Source organism: Balearica regulorum, chromosome 1 (genome assembly GCF_011004875.1).
Source record: "Balearica regulorum gibbericeps isolate bBalReg1 chromosome 1, bBalReg1.pri, whole genome shotgun sequence".
Lineage (NCBI taxonomy): Eukaryota > Metazoa > Chordata > Aves > Gruiformes > Gruidae > Balearica > Balearica regulorum.
Genome location: NC_046184.1, coordinates 35,850,050 through 35,875,657, shown reverse-complemented (window position 1 = coordinate 35,875,657; position 25,608 = coordinate 35,850,050). Strand labels below are relative to the sequence as shown.

The 25,608-nt window shown below is 36.1% G+C and overlaps 1 protein-coding gene across 1 annotated transcript in view; it reads right to left on the bottom strand.

Moving 5' to 3' along the window:
* Positions 1-25,608, bottom strand: part of SLC16A7 (solute carrier family 16 member 7) — an 83,059-nt gene that overhangs the window by 16,067 nt on the left and 41,384 nt on the right. The window contains exon 2 of the mRNA XM_075745518.1: positions 15,539-15,781. Within this exon, the coding sequence (XP_075601633.1) occupies positions 15,539-15,752 (214 nt within the window). The 5' untranslated portion in view covers positions 15,753-15,781. The remainder of the gene's footprint in view (positions 1-15,538; positions 15,782-25,608) is intronic.

The window sequence follows — 25,608 nt, the reverse complement described above, 5'->3', positions numbered from 1 at the left end:
AGGTTTTCTCTGCTAATTTTGAACTGATGGGCTCAAGTCAGGAACACATAGGTCTGGCTGCTAACATGAGCTGTCTTTTTCCTGAAATGTTCAGAAGAAGCAAAACAAGTGATCAGTGGTGCTGGTGCTTGCTCTAAATGTATTGCTTTTATGTAGAAACTACAGATCCTTGATCTGTTTTGGTATTTTGGCTTTTTTTTTTTTTTTCCCCAGTGATACATCAGAGACATGAACCAAGGGCATTACGTATTTTGATTAAAGCTGTTGTTTGGCTTACAGTTTATTTTCTTGTTTGTGATGGTGCAAATGTGTATGGAGTTATGGACCATGTAATTTAGAAAACATCTTCATGTTAGAAAATTACTCTATATCTATGAATTTTAAAAAGTTGGAAAATTGCCCAGTTTTTAATCAAGGAGTAGCCATGCTGATTATTATTTACATGGATACATATCGATGCTTTATATTAATTATCTTTTATGCTCTGTTACAGAATTTTTTTCATGAAAGGCTAAACCACTTGATCACAAAACAGAAGACTTTAAGATGATTTATGACATTTCTTTTGAAATTAGCAGTATGAAACTTAATAATATTTAATAGGAAATGAGTGTAATTCTATGAGCTGCTGAACACTCAGCAGTGTTCAGAAACATTTATGGTCACTGACAACAAAAAAAAGTTCTGTCCCAAAATTGCCCAAATTTCATGTTGACACATTTATTGTGAAATGAAGCCAGATGCAGAAAAATATTTCAGCATTTTTTAAACTTTCCTTATATTTGTAATCCTGTTACCTTTAGTATCACTGAGTAAAGTGAAGCCAATGCATAGATATTTGCAAAAACTAGTCTTTCAACTTGGAAAAAGGGAAGAAACAAGAAAGAAGAAAGGAGGCAACAAGCTAATGAAGAGATAGAACAAAAGCACCTATAAGAGAGATGCATATAAATAGAGACATTGTAACGCCAGGCACGTATTTTTCAGAGTGGCCTGCATGCCTCTGGAATGGCTATAGCTGGAAATAGCATCAGCATGATATGTGCATCGCAAATGGTCTTCTCAGAAAAATGTTCTTTTCTTCTCAGAAAACCGACGTCACCAGCTTGTAACTTAAGCAGTGAATGTCATGTAGTGTATCAACATGAACATTAGAAAATGAAGTGACAAATATGAGGTACTTGGAAGAATTAATGAAGGTTTTCTCCAGAAGAAAAGAAAATGAATTTTTAAAGCTTAGTATTTAACCACAATTAACTCCTCAGGACTTCATAGGCTTGCATTAATCTAAATTTAAAATGGCTTTTCAGACCCAAAAATTGTGTTGGGGATTTCACTTAAATAATATTATTGTTGACACGCGCAATGAACCTATGCCATTAACTGTTACTTCTCCTTCAAATGAAAAATCAAACAAGGACTCATTTTTCCTCTCTGGAAATACAGTAAAGATAATAATACTAATATATAAATATTAGTAAATATAAGTCTCTATAGCAGTAGTAATATGAAGGTATTAATAATAAACTTCACTAAATTTATATCCTTTTCAGGGTTTCACCAGGAATTTCAGGAGGCATAACTCTAAGTATAGAAATGCTTCAATGAAAATATTTAGCGGTTTCTTCCGGAGGTCTGATCCTTGAAGGATTATCCATTCACCTCAGTGGCTGCTCCTTCTTTCTCTGTGGATGGTTCCAAGTGAAAGCCTTAGCTCAATTTGGTAATATCTCTGTTTGAGCACTTGTACTGAAAGAAGCATCACATTTCTGAAAAGATTAAAATAAATCCTATCTAATATGTCTGCTTTCAGGGAACAAAGGAAAATTAATACTAATCCAAAACTAGAGGTTCATTTATAGCTTATCCACTATTTCTACTAGTTTTTCTATCTCAAAAATAATCTTACTAAAAAACTGCTATGCCCAGACATAGAAACTACATAATCACACAAACATACATACACACAAAACCCCCTCAAAACCCCACCACTTTTCCTCATCTGGTTGTTGGACTCCTAATGATGTAAATGAGTTGTTTTTTCCTGGGATAATAAAAAGTACTCATCCCATTTATAAGTACTTTTCACCTGGAAACTTGCGAACTCCTTCAAGTTCAAAGAATTTGAAAATTTGTAACTGAAGAAGACTTAGTGTTTAGTACTTTGTGCCTTGCCAAAGCAGATGACAATTTTCAGCTATAAAACTTGTCTTTACAGCTTGCTAACTGTGTAAACCAGATTGCCAAACAAGTTCAGTGTATCCTGCTGTTGCAAAAGGAGGACAATTTCCTTTAGTGCTGCAGATCATAAAACTGAAAAGAAAGACAGAGGTTACAGTATGCCATTGTCACAACTACAATTATAACAACTTGAAAATAAGAGATATGTTGTTAATCTCAGAGATAGTTGTTGGGGGAAAAAATAACCCGACTAAAACAAACAGTACTTACAAATATTTATTTTAATTCTTCATAGACATTTTCCTAAACCATGTTATTTGCTAGTTACAAATATTTCCCTTTTTTCTTTCTTCCTCTTTGAGGAATAACTGTCTTTTCTACAAATCTGTGTATGCATATGTGAACACAATATTCGTAAATGTTCATTACTCACTATTTCCTCTTTATTATTCCCTATTATCATTCATGATTTTTATACAACTTCTTAAAAATCCCTGGCTACTTTTTCTGGAAACAGAACAATACTTTGCCATTCGGAAGCCTAGCAGACATCACAGAGAGCAAAAAATCACAGCAAACACTTTCAGAAGACCTTGCACAGGCTATTTAGTAGTTCTTATGGATGTAGGGTATATTCTCTGCAACTCAAATCATTACATTTTTCAGTTAATGCACTTACTGTGAAAAATTCAGCCAACTTCAGTTAAGATTAATATTGTCACTTGGATTTCTCTTTCTTCTACAAATTGCCCATCATATTAATGTTCATACAATATCCCATTTTTACCCTGCACATCATCCTACAGTTTATCTGTTTTCTTCCAGAATAATATTATAACCAACTCAACTTGGAAATGATTCCTTATATATTGTTACAGGCAATATGTAATTTCAGAGAAAGCACAAGATACAAGCTGCTTCTTAGTTGCTACTTTATCATATTCCTTTCCGGTCTCAATTTTGCACTGTATAATTAAACTTCAAATTGAAAATACTCAGTCTACTACCTATGATGTTTGCCTGGACCACTTACTGTGAATTATGGATCATGAGTGGATTATTAAATCTCATCTATATATTCAGAATATATGTAACACGAAGTACAAATCTGGATGTATTTAACTTGGAAGTGTCCTGAGAAGACATCATATTTACGTCACTGTCAATAATGTAAGATTATTTCCAAATGCATTTGCTATTGTACACATATGTATCATTAAGCTTAAAATGTACTTTATAGGAAAATCTTTTAAAACATTATTTTATCATTATTTTCATTATAATTATATTTTTATTAATATCCAATAAAATGCATATGGTGACTTTCAGTAACCATATAGACAATGTAACAACTACAAGCTTAAGAGTGGGAATTTCGCAAATCCCTTTACAGCCCGTAAATTAGATCATGTCTGAAGAACTGTGTAAGGTAAATATATGTGTATAATATTTAGCTCACAATATATTGGAGAATGGGAAGAGAGAAGGAAGGGGAAAGAAGGAAGAGGGAAGAGGGAAGAAGGAAGAGGGAAGAGGGAGGGGAAAGGAAAAGGAAAGGGAAAGAGGAGGGCAAAGGAAATTTATTTGTATTTCAAAGATATACAAAATGGGAACTGAGCATTCTTATTACGTTTTGGTACTTAAAGTATTTAGAATGTAAGTGCAGACAATGATAGTATATTAATGGGATCATATCAGGTACAGAATTTGCATTTTTCCCAGTATTTTGCAAAAGGGGACACTGAGAAACTGGGGTGAGGGGAGACCCAACTACATGCAGTTGTCAATTGAAAATTAGAATCTTTGTGGGGGTTCGTTTGTGGGGTTTTTTCCTGTTTTCAGACAAGTGAAAAAAAAAAATGTATGCATATTAAGAAAATCTGTTTAATTATAGAATGACATGTAAAGGTAACACTGATTATTTTGTCTTCCAGGTCAAAAAGACTAAAAGCAATATAAACTGTTAAATAGCTAGAAACACGAAGAAAAAAAAAATCAAACTAAAATAATGAAAAGCCAAAAGTTATCAAAAGATTATCCTCTTGATCAACAATAGTAGCAAGATTTACGTGATGTTTTCCATCTTTCAATGCACTTCTTTATTTCAGCTGTGCCAGAATCAGTAGCCTTTATTACACTCTAGAGGAAGCAGAACCTTTGGAGACAACTTAGTGAAGAGGTCCAGAATTCTGAAAGTATCCCACTTTCCAATTTACTTAAACTTTAGACAACCCACATTTAACTGATTTTTAAAAATATTAATCTTCAGAAAAATATTTATTGATTAATCAATAATGTAAGAATGAGTTCTAATCTCTTCTCTCCTTGCTCTTTTTTCCTTGCTTCTCCCTAGCCTTTTAGAGCAAATTACACATGCCTGAGAATAACACTCTATCCAATAGAACTGAAAGAGAAATCGGGTACATTTTTTAATCTATACATTATCTAAGCAGATGTCAGTTTATCTTTGCGTATTTCCATACTCACCTCACATACTTTTTGTCATTGGAGTTGAATTTGTCATCAAGCTGACACTTTTAGATTGCCGTCTACAATTGAAAGAGCTTTACCTGATGGGTCTTTCAAATTTTTACATTTCCTATGCATAGTCACATGCCATTTCTTTTGTGGACTGGATCAACAAATACACTTTCTGTGGACTGTAATCAACCAAAACATGATCACTTCCTTTAATGAGGGGGAAAGTATGCCTTCCCCTATGAAAACAATATTTCACAAATTATGACCAAGTAAGGAGTGAAGGAATCACAAAAAATTAGCAGAGGAAGCCTGAGACTTAAGCAGTGGAAAAGAAATGTATAATGAGGGAGCTAGGCAAAGGCCTTTATGGCATTTGGGTTTTGCCTGGACTAGAGAGGAAACAACATGTATAACGTTCTCTCTACAGTCCTTTCCCTTGTAGTGGCTGAGGATACATCTCCATAGACAAGGTCTTCTGAAAATAGGGGGATGGAGGGGTGAGGGAAGTATAGGTCGGGTCTGCCTACACAAACAGGGAATATTTGAGCTCTGCTGCAAGAAGCAACATGAAGTGGCTTGGTGACCTAGTATCATCTTATTGCACTTGAAGATAATATTTGTGTAGCTTTTGAACCAGGTGTATTTTCTTACCTAGTCTGAAGAAATAAAACCACCCACCACTGGCAGAAACCTTATTCACCATGTAACGTCAAGCAGCTTACTTCTAATGATTGTGATGCATCATAAATTCAAAATAAATTAGTACCCATTAAAATAAAGGCTTCTCATGATTTGTATTACAGATGCTGCCTAAACATCATGTATTCCTGGAGCCACTTTTCATCTAAAGAGTTATGTTGATATTCTTCAGCCAGAGCATATTAAAATAATGCAATGAAATATACCCGCTTCTGCAAGGATTTAACATATGTGCCTGTTAGGAGAGTATTACTTAAGTTTACTAATGAAAGAATTATTTTCTTCCCACAGGAGGAACTATGTTTCTTTAGAGAGTTTTATTACTTACTAAATCTTACTGAAAAGCAATTGGTTAGAAAGTTGACTCATCTAGGCAATATGTATATCTGAACACCTTGTCAGGTAATTTTTTTACAGCATCAGGAGAAATGATGCAGAAGAAATTCTATGATACAAATTTATTCTTGTCTTAATCTCATATGCCACTTCAGCTCTGTTTCTCTGAGCATAGGGTCAAGTGCTTTGCACTCAGGCTACTGTTTACATTTGAGTAAGTAAATATGAAAAGCTTCTAAATCACAATGGCAATGGTTTATATAACCTTGCACACTCTTTGTACAGGTGTAAACTACAGCACTGTGTGAAAGACAAGAGAATCACTCCCACATGTACTATCTTTGTGACATGCTATTTGATTTTTGAGGAACGATACATAAAATTAGAACTAGCATTGCATGAAACACTCTTATACTTTAACATCCATTTTATTCCCAAGCTGAAATAAAAATTTCAAGTCTCAGAATTTTCAGTTGAATTCAAAGTCTTCAAATAAGTCACTCTGAAATATCTCAAACATCTTCTGTCATAAAAATAAACAAATTAGAAATATAACTATGTGGCATTCCATGATCTAATTCTTCCTCTTAGCTTTCCAAAATAATTGCAAACATTTTGTTTCAGGTCATTTGGTACTACATTGCATTTCATTACCAAACTGTCTTAAAAAACCTGCAGGTCTACAGTTTGTTAATTTAGCATAAGCCCAATTGCTGGACTGTGTTGCTCATTATTGTATATGCAGTCACATAACACACTTTGGACCTCGCTCTGAGATGAATTGCCCCATCACATTCTGGGAGGTGTAGTCCTTCTGCAAGTCTAGCCCATAGGAGAGAGGAGTTTGCGGGGGGGGTTGTCAAACTTTTTTTTTTTTTTTTTCCAGATTTTCTATAACTTTCTATGACGATAAAAATATGTTAATAAAAATGATTAATCAGGCCATCAGACCTTTACAACCATGTCTAATGTTGACTACATTCTCTTCTCATGTGAGAATCATACAATTTCAGGTCACTACCTGAAAGTGTTTTGTTACATAGTTTGTTGCTTCAATGAATAATCAGAACAATTTTTACAGTCATGGTGCCTGATTCTCCACTCTTGAATGCACTTTGCAGCACTGGAACTCTAGGGAGTCCAATAAATTAAAATTAAAGTTAGGAGACTCATACTTAAGGTCAAATTGTATTGTGTCCTTAGGTTTTCATTTTTTATTTATGAAGCAGAGACAAGCCTACTGACAAGTCAAAAGTTTAATCAAATGATTACTTTAATAAAGTGAATATTGCCCGTTTCACTCAAATACTGTAAATCCTCAAAGCTAATCTTCTAAATTTTATTTATATTTTATTTTGGGGAAAAGACATGAATAATTTATGGATAATATCTTTTTAAGGTTGATATGAATAAAAATGAGATTTTAATGAGTGCCTCTGGGAGCATTTAAGTCATTGAAGGTGCACTGTCAAGAGATCTTGATGTTACAAACACCTATGGATAAATATATTTGCATAAATATATAAACATGTTTATATGTTGACTTATAAGCAGGTGAAAATTTTATTTTAACTTTTAACTTTATGAGATCACTAAGCTATTTAAAATTAAGCACATATTGCAGGATTAGCACCATGGTGCCCATACTTGAAATGGAGTCCCAGGCAGTTATTTTACATGTCTTTGATAAAAGCATAACATCGTCAGTGAAAACTGTCGTTCATCACTAGGTATATCAATAAATTTTCCTACCGACATCTTTTATTTTTTCCAGTGTCAATAGCCAAACTGTGAAACTCTAGAACGTTTGGCTATAAAGTGATCTGCAGATTGACCATATGTAGCATATGACCTAAAGTTCTTTATTAATAGCGTAGCTTTTTTACTTTAATTCTTTTATTTTACTGCATTTTGCTGGGCTGATGTCCAGGTAAACTAACTAACTAACTAAGTCAGTCTTATTTCACTATAAGTAATGTCATGCTGCTTCTCACCACCTTTAAACTTTATGTTCCTTAATTAAACGTTTCATGGTAACAGTTGCAGAGTCTTGGTTTCTTATGGATCGAACAGCTCCTGTCAAGACAGTCTTTAAGTGGAATATCCAGAAGTAAAACCTCCTGCACTTTGTTTATTTACTTGATGCTCTGGAAATTACAACTATTCTGATTAGGGAAATAACAACAGATTCAGCTACTTAATTACACACACTCAAAGCTTAGCAACGTCACGATAAGGAAGGATTAATTCTGCCATTTGGGTATATGTGAATAATTCCAACAATTTAGAACAGAACTGGTCTTGAAGCTTTTTTGAGTGAAATTTGACTTCCCAGGACACAAGACTACCCCCCCTTCTAGGGAAGGCCAAACAGGACACCCGCCACCTTCTCTTGTGCCAGTCCTATCCTGAAAGCCATTGAAGAGTCCTTGGGAAGTCCTGATATTAACTTATATTCTACCATGTAGCAAATAACACGAAGATAAAACCTAGGACACATTTGCAAATCTGGAAGGAGCATATGCAGGACAGAGAAACTCATTCTTGTAAAAGAAGAAAAAAATTCAGTCAAGTAAGTTCTGTTCCTGGAAAAGCAAAGGAGTTCTCCATAGAAGAGCAGTATGAGTAATGTTTGTACCACGACAAAATGGGTACTGCCAGCTGATACCGACAGAGAAGTGTTTGGGGATCTTGTTACAAAGAGGCTGAAGTGCATTCAACTTTCCAATCATTCACAGAACAGAAGAAAATATAACAGAACCATAGATTTCTATCAGCTTATAATCAGCTACAAAGGAATGTAAACTCAGTCAATTATTAGACAAACCAGCTATTCTCCTAGTTGTGTTTTTTTTCTTAGCTGGTGATGGAAGAAAGGGAATTATGGGTATGAGGAAAGTCATTGCAAGATTAGATTTACAAGCTAATAGGTAATCTTAAAATTACCAGGTATTTTTAATAGTATCAAAACTCTAAAATTGAGTCAGTATCACTGAAACATGGGAGAATTATAACCCGTGCAACATAGAAGAGGAAGATTAAAGAAGAAAATTAAACCTTAACCAGAACAAGCTCAAAATCACTAACCATGGGTGCATATCTCTAACAGGAACATTCTTAGATTTCAAGGTCTCTAGGGAGCAAAATATAATGTGTTAGTACCAGGCAACAGTCATGTAGGGTGGCATCACCTCACATTTGTGCAAAATGGACATCTGAACTCTTCTTCTAGATTCCTTTAGCACTCAAAAGACAAAGAAGTCTTTCTAAAACTATTCATTTGATATGTTTCAGACATTTAACTTAGGAAGGGATGAATCAGAAACTCCCATTTTTATTGACTGATAACAGAAGATATCTAGACAACTGGATCAGATGTAGAAGCCTATGCTGAGGAAGACTAAACACATGAATCCTGTCCATATAATCTCTAGTTACTAGTGTTAAAAAGCTGTAAGGATAGTATTGCTTCCTTCAATTTTTTCTAAAAGTCAAAGCACTTAATGATAAGTGTTTCAAAGCAGTACACATAGAAAACCAAACAGGGCACATGTTCCCATGTTCAGTGGCAAAGTGTTGCAAGAAGTGTTTGAACTAGATGAGGAAATCAACATCTAATTTCACAATACAGTCTCCTAGTTTAATCATATTCTTTCCTTTGGTTGTCTAGTCATAGCACATATTCACCCCACAAAAAAGTCAGAAAAAACTGCAGTGAAAATGCTTAACTGTTCCTTGACAATTAAAAAAAACCCCACCGAAATCTGTGGAAAAGAAAGGTAAGCTTTTCTTTTGTTGGTACACACCAACCAAACATATATTACCTACTAAAGCTACAGTTGTTTGTGCTCTTTGACATACACAATCTTAATAGAATATCACTGTTAGATGAAAAGGTTCTGACTGATAAAAAACTCTTCATATGGTATATAAGTTTATCTACATGTGTCACATGATCTCTGCAAAAATCTTCAAAACCAGGTAATCAATGGAAAAAATATTTAAAGTAATCATAAAAGACAATTTAAAACCACCTCATTCTTTGATTTCTGTAGTTCCCCTGGCATTAGCATAAACCTGTCACTGAGTTCCTGGTCCACTTTCCTCTGTCAGTGACTATAGATCTACATATCTTTATGAATCACAGTAAAAGTCTCAGCTGTTGCCATTTGATACTGGCTTTGAATATCTTCTAAACCTGTCAGTACAGCTCTGTTTCCCTTGAATATACCCTTCAAAATAAACAAGGGAATAGTTCTTAGACATTCCAAAACAATGGACCACTAAAATTCTATAATAAGTTCTTTGTAAAGTGTTGGGTTTATTATTTCATTTGAAGTGCTGGTGCGACTACAATGGTATACACAGACTTTTCCTTCCCCGCAGTACTTCTCTGGTATCTGCTTAAATATCTCATGATTCCCAGTTGTGCTAGACCATTGTTTCGTTACCTTTGAATTATGCGACACACATCACAAATACAACCATTGTATGATCCAATGATATGAAAAACTATATGGGAACTAATCCAACGTTATTAGTACACACAAAATAAGCATTCCTTCGTCAAAGTTTTACAAGCTCAATGAACATATCAAAGGCCTAAATCCCTTGATATCTTTCTTAAACAAACGCAAAGTTTTAGCCCCTTAGAAAATGTATTTTATGATGCATGTTATTTATTATTGTTTGACTTTGACCCATTACTTGAAACTAACTGGGAGAGAAAAAAGAATCTTCTTTGTAGATAAAAAAGCCGTCAATATTGATTACTTTACTTATAGAAATCCCTGGCTATAAAATCAAATGAAGATCAAGACAAATACGAAGTCTTAAATAGGAAAAGAGTGCTTAACTAACATTCATTATCTAATCCACATTGCCTACTTGTATGTAAATAAGAGCTGCTGTAGTAAAGGGCCTGAGTCAATTAAATTTATGTTACCACAAATATTTCTATAATATGCATCAAATCACTACTAATAACCTATGGTTTGAATACTGAAAGAGCTTGGTAGAAGCACCGTGGAAATTCTTTGTTGTGTAATGTCTTTCTTACAATTATTCAAAATTAACACAAGTGTATAATAAAAGACAAAAAAATCTTATTTCTCTTAGTGGCAGCACGTCCTTAACTTTGAGAGTGGCTTCCTGAGTGTGGCTCAGCAGATCCCAATAAAAACTATGTTTCATGAAAACTTGACAAAATTGGATCCTCAGAAGGCACTGAATATTTAACAATTAAATCTTATCTGCTCAGCCAAACATAACAAGTTGCAGAGTAAAGAACCAGCTTGCTCCTGTAGATAGGACGACAAACCCGTTTGAAAAAATGCATAAACCCATCTACAACAGATGTGCTTTTTTTCATCTTTCTTCTCATGACCATGTTAAAGAGTATTTTCTAAACATTAGGGAAGTCCTCTGTTTAAGGCAGCCGTTGCTACCACAGAACACTGCCCTACAACGTAGTCTTAATGAAACTCAAAGCCTTCCAAGAAACATAAGGAGTGGCTGTATTACCCTTCAGAGGCTTTATCAGGCTTCCTTAGCATTCAGGTCTTCTTTTTTAAAAACTGAACTACTGTAAATTTATAATATTTTTGTTACTCGATACCTCTTTTTTGTACTTATCTCCATTTGCTAGTAAGATTCAAAATCCTCTGTTCTTGTGTCACCTCATTATGACTTCTTTTCCTTTATCTGTGAGTCTCAAATTAACTTGACATAGATGTTTTACATATATTTTAGGCTAAATGTGAAGTATTCCCTCATGCCCATGAGGCATTTGGAAAGTTGATAAGTTCTGCTTTCAAGGACACTCTAAATGAGGTTATTAAAATTCAACACTTTGCATATTCTGATGCAGAAAAACGCTTGTCCCTGACAACAAAGGACATAGGTCAATTTAAGAAAGCTTCTCAATCTCCTTCTCCATTGCCACTGAATTCCTTGTGCCAATATTTGTAAAACCAAAATAAGAAAATGTTACCAGGGAGGAAGAAAAGTGTAGGAGCCCAGGTCCTGTCCAAAAGTAAAAATCCATAACCATCTGTTGTTTGTGTTACATGGATTTCGCAACTGTCATCTCCACTGTGCATGCCATTTCATCTTCACAGCAATATCACCAAAACACCCACTGAGATAAAATCACAAATATTTTGAACATACCATATGATATGTTATTTTCCAAATTAATATTTGACATAATCAAAATGAGAACTTGTCTATAGGTTACTTTTGTGTTGTCACCTGAAAAATCCTTTAAGGGTTTGCTACTGTTTCGAAATACTTAACCTCAAACTGGAATAACTTAAGAAATACAGAATAAGAGAAAGGAAGCTATTAAATGCTACATTTTTAAATTATAAGCATGTTTTGAAAAATGGTAATGGCCACTACTTACACATATATAATCTTTCTTCAAAAAGGGTCCAAAGGTGCTTTAAAAATCATTTATTTAGAAATATAATCTAGAATTTAAATGGACCTTTCTTTTTTGAACTTCAGACCAGCAGGACCATATTTCACAGCTGGGTATAGCTTGAAGGATTTATCAGCTTTCAAGCCAATCTCTATAACCCAATGTCACACCCAAAAAGTTAATTTGAAAAAAACCAAAAAACCAAACAAATAAAACCCCAAACACAAAAAAACCCCAAAAACACCAAACCCAAAGAAACGAAAAACCCAAACTGAAATTGTCCTTGGAAAAATGACAGAAAAAGAGTTAAAGACAAGTGAGTAAACCAACTGCTTTTTCCCTAAGGAAATCTAAAAGTCAAGGTCAGCTGTGTCTGAAATCACCAGACCTGTCACATGGCTTTCATAGCTGCCACTAAGGCTCCTATCAAGCCTACACTGAAAGCAAGGAAAACATTGTTATTGGAAACAGATCGAGCTCCGATAAGAAGCTCTCTAATCACCTTTGGTTGTTAATGCTGCACAATGCGAGAAGTGAAGCTTTGAAAAAGAGAAGAATGAACTGAGAGAACTTGAGGTCAAATGTATTTGATCTTTTTCTTGAATTCCTTAATGCTTCTGTGCATTAGAGCATAAATATGGTCTATAAGTATATGAATACATATATAGTTTATATATATAAGAATACATACACACACACACATTTTATATACATATGTGTTCATACACATACAGAAATACAGGTTGCCCTGTCAGGTCAACTCAACTAATTCCATTTTATCCCAGCTTCTGTCCTGCAGTAACAAAAGTTTGGTGGTCTCAGACACAGTCCCTTGGGTGTAAGAGTCCATCACAAAACCATCACCCTTAATTGACAGTCTCTGCTCAAGAGAGGCAGAAGGAGTTGCCATGGAGACCGAACTATTGCTCTTCTCCAGAGGATGCGTTTTTCAAGCATCGGCTGAACAGCAGAGGCTGTGCAATACCTGTAACCTTGATCACATCACAGGATCTTGCTTTTTGGGATGGCTTTTTAGTAAACTCTAACAAACATCCAGGAGATGGGGGGGGGGGGAGAGAGCTTAAGAAAACAAACGAACGGAAAAAAACCCAAACAACCCCCCCCAAAAAAAAGCATGAAAGTGCATATTATGGCAGACTGAGAGGGAAAAAGAGTTTCATATTGATTTGATTTATCAGATTTGTCACCTCTGCTTAGTGCTTTCCTAACAGGGTGAATGCTGTGCTTGACCTATTTGCTGGAATTAACCAGGACTGCAGGAGACCATATGGATTGCCAGATGGTCTGCTATAATTTAATGCCATGTATTCTAAGTATGAAGTAAGTGATAAACATAATTAACATTCTTTTAGCTCCTTACCGGATGCCTTTTATTAGTTTCTTTCTCTTTTTTCTTGGGCATTGAAAGGTAAGTTAATACCTTGTTACAGAAAGACAGATGCCAGCTAATTACTGCAAGAGGCTGCAGCCTCCAAAGCAAAGAGTGTCTGCACAGACTCTAACTTATTCACTGACCTCACTGTGATGATTAATAGGTTGAATGCTGAGCTCTAATGAGGATGACAGATCTTAGATGTTTTCAGGTTACCTTAATTAGTAGTATGATGAATAGAGTGTTCATCTCAGACATACATATCACACTTTACGGTAAACAATACACCTTGTACTCATGGTCTGAACGTGTATTTCACATTACAGTACATCAAATGCTAAGGAATCAAACCACCTTCAGACAGTAAAAACAATGGAGTGATTTCCTTCAGAAGTGTTCTTCCTGATTGCTATTTCATATTCTGCCAGTGATTGTCTAAATGGCCTATTTTTTAGGAAGTGGTTCTAGAGAAGCTATGGCTTCAAAGAGTGTTTATATCAGGCAGGGTTGTCATTCTCAGCATTTTAAAACCACGTGTCTGTAACAACCTGTCCAAACAACTTTGCTTACTGTTCCTGTGCTGATAATCTTCATAGTGACCAGGGTAGGCATTAGCAGAATGAATAGTAAACCATTTTGTAATTTTTAATCTCAATGTACCAGTGAAGTTAGTACAGTGGTACTCAGAACAGTAAAAGAAGCATTAGAGAAAGGGCAGAAGTAAAGAATGCTTTGTATTTTACATGAAAAGTTGTGCACATTGGACCTCACAGATAAAAATGGCCATAGCTAAACGTTCTGTGATTTGCATCTGTGCTGTTCGTAAAATTTGGGTGAACTGTGAGATGACAGAAACAGCATAAATTAAACGTTATTCAGAGACTAAAACAAAAGAACAGCACCTGTGCTACAAAGCAAATCTGCCCTTAGAAATTTAGTTCCAATTAGAAAATGTGGTAAAAAAGTCCAGGTCAAAAGTCGTAGCATAGGGAAAGCAGAGACAAACTCCAGCTTTTCAACACCTGTGCTCTTCTCCCTTGTTCCAGATGGGTCCAGCACTTGTTCAGGGGCCTCCAGTTACACGTGTACGCTCCACAGCGCAAGTGCAGATGCATCCTTAAGAAGCAACTGAATGTGACAGGACATACCTACTCTTTCACTCCACTCTTGACTGTGTTAGTTCAAGTTACTTCTTCACCTGGTGAATTTTGGTGAATCACTTGGTTATTGTTGCTGCTCTTATAAAATCCTTTATGATTCTCTACTAGTATATGAATAAAAATGGGATCAAAATATCTGTACAGCAAGCTTTTGTTGATATTGACACCACTTGTCAAGGTGTCTTTATAAGGTCTCTGGCTCTGCCAGCATTTGAAAAAAGGACTTATTTTTCCATCCCATTAACTGAAAAATATTTACCTGAGGTGTTTAAGTTAATGCTGTGCTGGCTGCAGGTTCATTTTTATAGTCGGAGGGGAAAACCAGGTACTTAGCGAGAGTAACTCAGGTAGCCTTCATTCCTCTCTGTAGGCCCCTACGTCCCTTCCCTGACTGCCAACAGGGCTAGGGTCATTCAGGTGTCAAAAGTTAGGTAGGTTGAAATCAGAGATAAAAAATTACCATGCTAAAAGATTATGTACTGAGAGATCTCACCGAGGCAGTGGAAACTGAGCAACTATAGCCCTGGTCCCAGCAGAAGTTCCCTGGGCATTGCTTTGTTGGAAAATGTGACTCTCAGAAACTGTGAATTTAGGGCAACATTGCAAAATAGGCTCTAAAGGGAAAACAAAAAGGAAGAGAATATAAAATGTTTTACAAGCAAAAGTAAACAGTGCTTTAATGATGATGTGGCTACCAGTACTCTCTGATAAAGTATTCGGCAAATTATTTAGGTAATAATGATAAAATCAAGTAGTAATTAACTTTAAGACCATAGGAAAAAAAACCCAAAAAACCCCAAAAAACAACAAACCACACCAAAACCCCAAACCCTATGATATTTGCAAATTTCACAAATATCTTACCTCCTGCATACATGACAGCCAACATTATCGATGATATCCAAGCTATCTCACTATATGATGTGTGGAAGATTTCTTGTATTTCTTTGAAGAATACCGTGATGGCTTTGGGGAATGCATAGGAAAATCCAATGGAGATAAAAGCTCCAAAGACCACAACCCATCCCCAACCTCCATCTGGAGGTGGGTACTGTGGCGCTGATGTTGCTGGTGGCATTTTTGGTCTCTGTCTCTTCTCCAACTAGGCTGAAAAAGAAGAGAAGAAACAAGGTTTCGTTTTTCCTTTTTTTCTTTATCAAACTGCAGTATTCAATCATCATCTACAGGGATTATAGAATTACAGAATCATAGAATCTTAGGGTTGGAAAAGACCTCTAAGATCATCAAGTCCAACCATCAAAGAAACCTCAGAGCAGAGAGCAATTTCCAGCTTTCATGGGACCATAGAATATGAGTTCCTGTATTTAGAAGCAAAATCTGTTCTGCAAAAAACTTGTGGCAAGAACATTTGCAATATCCTATTCAGTATGTGGCAACTGTTACAAATCACCGATCTCAGTCACTGAAGCTGTATTTGCAATTAGTCACTTATTGGAAAATGACGTGCTTGTGTGGGTTAATTTATGTAACTACTATTTACAGTGTGGACTTAGCATAGGAATGAAACAGAAAAAAAAAAACCCTGGAAATTTGACTTATAGGAAACAATGGAAAAAAAGTTACAGTAAACTATCACTAGATGCAATTGTATTAGCAACATTTACCAGTACCTCTGCAAAATCATCAGCTATGACAGCAAGGAATAAATTCATTACACAGTTTTTTTATCATATGCTGTCATTATCCGATTTTTTGACCACTGTTGACATCTCTTTCTTATCTCATGAGAACATCTAAAAAGCAGGCTCTGAGCAGAGATTTAAAATTCCATGTGTATCCATAAAATAAATACAAAATATTACAATTCCATATTGTACTCTTACTTTTAAAATTTTCATCTTCATATTTGTTGATGTTGATATTACTTGTAGGAACAAGGTGGAGCTTGATAGTACTATTTTTGCTCTGTTTCCATACGTCAGAAGACATCAGGAAGTCTTTCACAGATAATCTCAGAAACTTCCCGAAGCTATCCTCCAAATAAGAATTTACCATAACAGATGCCACCAGAGTGATATCTTACAGAGGTTCTGACAGGTGCAACCAACACATTCAGGCAGCTCAACAAATCATGGGTAATCTACATAAAGCTCCTAAGGCCTGAAATAAATTTCATACTGTTATTATCATCCTGATATCTAAAGACTTAAACTTTCTACATTCTGCATAACCTTTTTAGAAAACATGTAGTAGCGAGAATCTATTTTGTAATTCTCAGATTTTTCCACTATCAAATCCCTCTATTATTAAACACAGAACTGGAGTCCACTGTGTTTTCTTCTGTATAATCCAGCCTACACAGACAGCATGAACTGAAAATTCCTCCTCCCTCACTGTTTCTTTCTTGGGCATTTAGGCAACATATTACTCTTGATCGGTCTCCTGCCATACCAGTATCGAAAGCTGTGGATGATAACAGTGTGTAGGTTGCTGTTATGCTTATGATTACCAGCAAGTCTCTATGTGATTTCTTCCGTGCCACTTACGGCATATTCCAATTTCTCACGGCAAACTGCATTAGCAGTGGGAGTGATATGATTACCTTAACAAAAACTAAAAAATGAACTGTGTCAGCTTATATTAATCTCTTGGGATAGTGCCTGGAGTACTTGCAGGGTAAACGCCATGTAGCACTGCATGCCATATAAGCCACTAAACTAGCAAAGTGCTGCTTTTAAGATTATCACTAGGCTAGCCCTGTGATAGAAACCCACTGTACTTCTGATTCTCTACTTTATTGAAGCTGATTGTAGACACCACCCTGATATTGGCAAACCTCTGGGGGGAAGCTAAATCAATCACTAAAACATCTGGCTTCTATGCAAGGTTGCAAAAGCCCAGATAGTTTGGCTTCTGCGTCATATCATACAGACTTGCTGCTGGCAGCAATAGATATCTCTTGCTCTGTACACAGAGCATACAAATCTTTTTATACGCATGTCCAGAAAGAACCTCTGGCATGTACTTTGTTTCTGCTTACCCTAGTCTGGGCTTAATATTAGTCCACTGACATATAACAGTGAGGAAAATTTGGGCCACTAGAAGTCGGACAAGTAAAGACAATTCTGGTTTTCGACACTTAACTTTGGCAAAGGAGTTAAATACCAGTTTGATTTTGCTGAATCAGGACCCATTAGAAGGAAAAGAATCTCGGAAAGCCCATTGTAACTTATAAGACACATAGTGATGATCAATCGCCTTCAAAAGCACAAAACTTCAAACTGGCATGAAAAGCAGAACTCTGTTTCTGTGAATTGAGTAACAGTAAACAACAGAGTTTGTTATCTGTCCCAGAAAGCTGTTGTTCTGCTCATCTGAGAAAACTTTAGGTTATTTCCTAAAAAAAAAAAGGTTAACTATTGTTTTCTTACACTTCAAAGGTTTGAGCATATTTGTTTTCATATTTCATATTCATATGACAACACTTCTATCTCTATTATAATTTTTAGTAATGCCACACACACTTCAAGGCATTGCTCTCCATAAAAAAGGGAAGGGATTATCAATTTATTGAGGAAGCACTCCTCTTCCTAAAAATAATACACAACCACTTTGAAAAATGATTACCACCGCATTAGCCAGAAGAATGCTGAAGTTTCCTGAATGTCACTAAGGCATCGGCGCTTTGGCAAGATCCCATTATAGCCACCCCTTTAGGGCAACAGAACCGGCTCTGACAGTTCAGTGCTCTCCCTCCCTTGAACAGCTTCACGGTTTTAAACTAAGGAGGCATTAAGGAGATGAGCAAAGGGGTACTGGCTGCTCCTATGCCTCAGCCTAGAGGAAACTGCTGCAAAGCCCACTGCATGGTCAGCTTGTAGCGCTGCTGCAGTAAAACATGTGCTAACGTACCCCAGACATTACACCGTCACAAAGAAGAGCCCGGATCATTGTATCTCACACCTCCTGTTTATCCCACGGAGTAGAGTTAATAATAGCTTCCCTGATGTTCCTTTATGATCGTGATATAGCCAATTTTTGCTCCAGTTTATAAAAGGTGAAAAGGAAAAAAATAATAAATATATGTTTGCACCAAAAGGAAAAAAGTATTCATTTTGTCAGAAACATTAAATCCAACATCTTAAACATCCCACACCTGCTCAGGAGCTAAAGCAACTTTCTCCTGCAAAATCTGCACTTAATATCCCCAAAACTGAACTCCTCCTAAAGCAGTCTAACACATTAATATAACTAGCTCTAATCTAAGCCTAACTAGTAAGATTTGGGTAGTATCAGTAGTATATGGACAAGTGCAAAATCCACTAGCAAACAAAACAAAGCAGCATTTCAGAGAAGTGGATATAAAAGTTGACAAGGGAAGAGGCAGAACAGGGAGGAATGAAACAGTGACAACCAAAATGCCTTTTCAGACCTCTCAGAGTTTATTATGGGCTGTGAGGAATAAAAGGAAATATGGTAAAAAGCATAAAAACAGGCATGTGTGATGACGTTCATGTGAAGGACATGGTACTAGACAATAAAAAAATAAATAAAAGCAGCCCTTGAGAAAATAAAGGTCATCATCAGTGGTTTTAGTCAGTCATGTGAATTCCATCATGTGCATAAAGCTAACGAGCGAGCTCTGCTCATACCTATGCTTTTATAGGCAAGCAGTGGGTGAGGAACGCTGCCTGCTCTCCGCCCAGGGAAGCAGCAGGGTAACAGCGACTGAAGCGCGTCCTGAGCGAAGCCATCAATCTCCCTTCTCTCTGTCAGATACAGAGGGGTTGCTCAGCTTTTCCATACCCTGAGTCAGACTGTGCACAAGGATTTTCTCCTAAGCTCCTTCTAGTTCCCCAGTATAAATCCCACTTACGTAAGCAGTGAACAAGAACACAACTTACTGTCGTACGAGCTGCATGTGTCTACTAACAAATAATAGGAGAGAAACAGGGCAAGAGAACACTCTTAAAACATCTGATATGCAAAGTTTTGTATTATCTAGGTCTCAGCACATTTGAACTTAATTAGGCAAATGAGAACTAGTGAATGAAAGACAGAAAGAGAGAACGGGCAGGAAGGAGGAAGGGAGGGACAAAGGAAGGGAAAGGCAGAAAAAAAGGGGGAAAAGAGAGAAAGCAGCAAGCAAGCAACAAGGTCAAGCTAAGAGCAAATGGTACAGACAAATAATTTATCTTGATATCATGCACTGTAGACTTCAGTCAGTCATGATCAACCTGTTCAGACTGCTCTTGTACCGATGCTTCATTAATATTCTGCAGTTGCCAGCTGCCAGAATCAGCTATCAATACAACAGCTTGTCAAAGACTCTTCTGAGAAGGGGTTATGTTGTTCTCTTGTTTACAGAGGCACTGATTTTTTAATTTCGTTTTTCTGCAACGTTAGAGTAACTGTTTGCTTCTCTGCTTGCAGTTTGTCTGCCTTGTCCTCAATGTGCCTCATCACCACTTGACTCAGCAGCCATTTGTCCCAGAGTTAAAGAGCTGCTATGTGAAAAATCTGTCTCCAGTTGCTGTAGGATAGTGGGAATATTTGGCACGTGTGTGCTGCATTCCAGTTCTACACAGTAAGCCAAGGACTGCAAAAAGCTTTGCAAACTTGAGCAAATTCAGTCTTATAACATCCCTGTGGGGTGATCGAGAAGTATCATCTACTTTCAGACTTCGGAAACAAATATAATACCAGGCTAAATAACCTAAGTCTTGTCCCAAATCTGTGGCAGACCTGGGATGTGGACTAATGTCCAAGTGAGCTGTGAGTTATGACTGAGATTTTTAAGTACATGTGTGTTTTAGAAGCTCATTAAGTAGTAAATGCAGATTAACTGTACTGCTTAATACTTGAGTTAGGAGCACAGGTGGGGTACACTGTTTGTTTTATAGGTTTGAATAGTCTGCTGCTCTAACTTATCCCTAATGAATGTTAATTACATTGCTGTATTTGAAATAAATTACTTTGTGGTGGCAAACAATGAGCTATACAAGAATTACACTCTTATAAAAGATTCTTGCTTAAAAGCTGCAAAATTTTCAATTTTCTTATTTTTATTAACAGCTCTTTAACCAGTTCCAAGCAGGATGGCAAGATAGCGGGAATCATCTCATCAAATGGTATTGCCTCACCAACTTCTACAAGCTATTGCCATTATCTTATGAGCAATATTCAGTATTTGAAGAAAAAATTGTCTTGTTAGCTTTGTGAGATGGTTTCGCTCTGACTTGGGATTTTGTCGTGAAGAAAGGGAGGATGAGGAAAGGCTCTGACAGAAGGGATCAAGAGAGCTTGTTCTCTGCTTTTAGCTCTAACTACTCAGTTCTGGAGGCAAAGTAGCTCCTAATGAGCTCTGGTATCCAGCCTTAAAGAACTGGCTAATCATCCTGAAAGAGGAAAATAGTCTACCTTTTGTCTAAATGTCTGTATTCAGAGACTGAGGGGTATGCGATAAATGAAAACCAGGTAGATGAAAAATACACTCAGAATCTGACTTTACTGACTTTTTTCCACTAGGCTCAAACCTGCAGGACAAATACACCCTGTGTGAGACCAAAACTGCTAAAATGTGCTCAGGCTATCTAGCATTTTAGAAAGCTGCTGGGTTTTGTAAAATTTGTCCAACAGCCTTGAATCAAAGGTCCATGTTTGTGAATGTTTTCCTTATTTTTATGTGACAATAAAATAATTTTTATATATAGTACATTAAATTATATTCATCAGGCTTATGTTAGGATTTACTATTTTTGCTAAAAGTCTAAGCAAATCTTTAACAAAACCCCAAATATTCACCAGCCTTACTTAATCTTAAAGCCTATTTCACTTCGGTCTATAATAGCACAATATCCAACAATATTGAAATATATTACTATAGGTATTTTAAGCATAAAGCTATATCTTATTGAGAAAAAAACTTTTCTTATTTCTTTCTTGAAGAGGAGACGAAGGAAGTAGTTCTAAATGTTCACATCTATGAAACAAACATGGAGTTATTCAACCCATCCATAATTTACAGTTAAAAAATCAATATTGTAGTATACTTGTCATCCCACTGAAGCAGTAACAAGACAAGTATGTGCTTGAAGACAGTGTGGGAAAGTAATAGCCCCTCTCATATCCAAAGCAGGCATATTAATATCATTCTTCCAAATGCCTAGGAGGTTGGCAGAGGCAGGCTCCATGGAGGGAAGCAGAAGAGAGGGAAAGGCACATGTTGTAAGATAAAAATAAATGAACAATCCCAATACTTTCTTTCTTCTTAGGGTTTGGCATTGCAATGGGCTGATTCTTAGTAACAGCATCAGCTGAGCAGATTACTGGATGTAAAAGCACAAACTGTTTGCTGACTTAAACAAGGATGATTACAGATGTGAGTTCCTGATGGCTGTGGAAACAATGAAAGCTCTAATTCACTTTTACCAAGAAGACTGGAATAAAGGCACATGTCATGTAGTTCCTTCTTCCTGTTTGAGGACTCAAAATAGGATTACTGAGACAGAAGTGAGCCCTGTAAGATCTTGCTATATAAAAAGCAAAAATGTATAAATTACACTGTGAGAGTGTAATTAAAAATCCCATTTGCACTAAGGCTGTATTTCATCACAGTTTAAACAGAGGTTGAGGTCAAAAGCTATTACTAAGTCAGTCACTAAAGTCAGGTTGTTACAAAACTGGAACTCTCACCTGAAAAAATTATATTGAAACTATATTGGAATTGTTACATCATTGAACTCAGATTTTGAGCACTGCTGAGTCAATCGTGAGATGACTAACATACTTTGTCAAAACTAATATTAATGCAGCATTACAATTCATTGGAATCTTGGGGGGGGCGCGGGGAGTGTGTTGGCTTTTTTTAACCTCATATGTTGGGCTGCCACTTTCTCCTGGGAAACCATAATCTGTTTACACAGTCACAATCGTGGGTTGGACTTCCATTCATCATGTCTTCTGTTATTACCTTTTTTCATTGACTTTAAGGGAAACCTAAATGACTGGCTTACTCTGGCTGACTAAATGCCTAGATGACTAAAGTTAAGTGAAATGAATTCCAACCAAAGTGATTGCAATTCTGTTTTAATTACTTCAGAAAAGCAGTCAATAGAATATCTAGCCTAAAGAGGTTGGCACTCCACCCAAATTGAAGTGCACTGAAATGAAATGTTGATGGCTAAATTGAAAATGCCAGTGATCCAGTCTGAAGAATTAATCAGTTTTAACAATAAGTTGATTGAGGTTGATGAAAAATTCTGCGTATCTGGAAAAAACTAAACCATCAAACTAATCAACCTTTCAAAAAAATCCAACCCAAAACTTCATTGTGCCCTTAAAGAACTAGTTTTAATAAGCTCAGCTAAACCTGTCCTTTACAACTCAAAGTGTTGGCTCCTTGCACTGCAAGAATATTGATCCACTTATTAATTAATTTCTAACCACTCATACCATCCTTTAAATTCTAGTACTACTCCCTCATATTGAACTATGGTAGTTATCAGCTTTACAACCTGTTGTATAAGCTTATCATTTTAACTCTGTACAGACCAATTTTGAACTGGTTTTGGTAATATAAGGCTTTTCAGTACATCAGCACACTCATCTTCTTTAAAATTCACATTGAGTGAATGTCATAAAAAAGAAGAATAGCCAGAATAATGGAAGTCATGTAAATCTGGAGCTGTATGTTTGATACATTTTTTTAAGAGTTCTGATGTTTGGAAGATGGGGAGTTATATTTTCACTTATTTGTAATATTTATATTCCATATAAATGGAAGAACTAAGGTTTCAAGTCAGTGTTAATGGAGTTGTCTGCACAGCTGCTGCACATTGCTTGAAAAATAAATAGCATAATCTTTCCAAAGCAGCAGATTTTCCATTATCAATAATAACAGATATTCATTTTAATATCATTCTCTCAATACTAAGCTGCAGAAAAAAAATCAATGATGCGAAAAGCTAGTCTATTCTTAGGCTGTGCTATTAGTTAAGGTTTTCAAAATCAAAATTCATATCTTTTTACATAAACATATAATTTGGAAGTGGCAAAATTTAATTCATTTATTGCTGAAGATATTCACATCCATCTATCAGCTTAATATTTGACATTATGAAGATGCAATAGATTCCAATTCGAATTCTGCTGACATTAATTTCTCTAAACTTTATCAAAGTTATCGTGTGCTCTTGAGAATAGAATCCAACCCCTGGCTGTCTTCTCTACTTCAATATTATGGCCCAATGTACTTTCTGTATATGTCCTACCACTTGCCTAAATCTTGCCTGGAAGCTTCATCTCACACATACTGGGAAAATATTTTTCTTCTATTCTCGTGCAGCACATGACTCCCGTGGGTGGAAATAGTTACTAATGCTTAAGTCTCAGTGACAACTACTTAGATTATGTAATAGGAAGTAAACTGATCTGGATTCTGTTCCTAAGAGCGTATGACTGGAAACACATAACAGGCCAAGGCTGGAAAATAACTCCACACTGCAAAAGCTTATACAGGGTTCACATTTCATTTATTCCTGCCAGTTTGGAAACTGTTACTGGTTTAAGAAATATTTTCTATATTATTAATAAAATGGAAAAAGTTAGGAACACTTCTGATGACATAGAGATATTTAGAAGTGCCACCTGGGAAATCTAATGAGGTAGGAATTATCTGCTGCAAAGCTAGAGTTAACTTATGTGTTATATAGAAAATTACAAAAATAAGGCAAAAAGGAAATGGGCAGAACCACCAAAACTTACAATGAGGGAAATAGCTTTTAAAAGACATTACTTGGGAACCATTGCATCTCGGAAAAGCCAGAATAGTTTCTGCAATTGTAGGTATCCAGTCTGAAAAACTCCCCAGGATTTAGGTCATAAGAAAGAAGCTATTTGGTAAATGTAGATTTTAGAAGCTGTGTGACAGTAGAGAAAGTAAGCCATCTATTTGTATGAAATAAAATTAAAAACATACAGATAATCCAAACTGAAAAATCCAATCGATAGAGCTGTGCCCGCAAAGGCTTGATGTGTGAGCTCTTTCTGCCAGTGGAAGTTAAAATGTGAGCCACTCGTTCCAAGCACAATAGAGCCAAAAGATAAATTAATCCAGAGGTCTAGAATGACTAAAAGCATATTAGGTCAGAAGAAAGAAAGGAAGGAAAGAAAGAAAGAAGGAAAGGAGGAAAGAAGGAAAGAAAGCTCACCTGCCTTAACAGAATTTAGCAGAGATGAAAACTTTTTATACATTTATTAAAAATGTTTTTAGAACTGAATCAGTGTGGCTTCATAAAATGAAGTGGAAGGATTCTAAAAATGTCAACATTTTTCTCACAGCCATAGTCTACCTGAGAGTTTTCTCAAGCTGGTGACATTAATTTTCATTTTATTAATTTCATGACCAGTGATACCCACGGCTCTGAAAAAGCAAACCATGACAGCAAAGTATGATCCTTATTCCAGCTGTCTCCAGTTCCAGGCAGAGAGATAATCATCCAGATATGCTAACACAGTGCTCATGTTTGGGGCCATGTGGGAGCCATCTTTGAAGATGCATTTGCCATTTCTTAAGTACAGAAATCAAATTTTAATAGCACCTTGAGGACTGTGCATGGGAAAGTAACACCTCTAACCACCTAGCATTAAAGTAGACAGCTATGTCCAGCACAGTCAACTTTCAGCCTTTCTTATGCTGATATTTATGCTGGTAAAAGATTGTAAAAAGAAGGTCTATTCTTATTTGATAGCCCATAACTTTTAGCAGACAGCTAAACAAATGGGGAGGTATATATTTACATGAGACAGTGTAGTACCACACGGATACTCATGCTATCTCTTGAAGGCTAAACATGGCTAGTAGGAGCAGAATAGCTATGTTAATGCAGTATCCCATCAAGGCAGCTTAACTCTGCTCAGGATCATGGCATTGTGCTACATAAAATAAGTACATGTATGATGATTATTTGTCC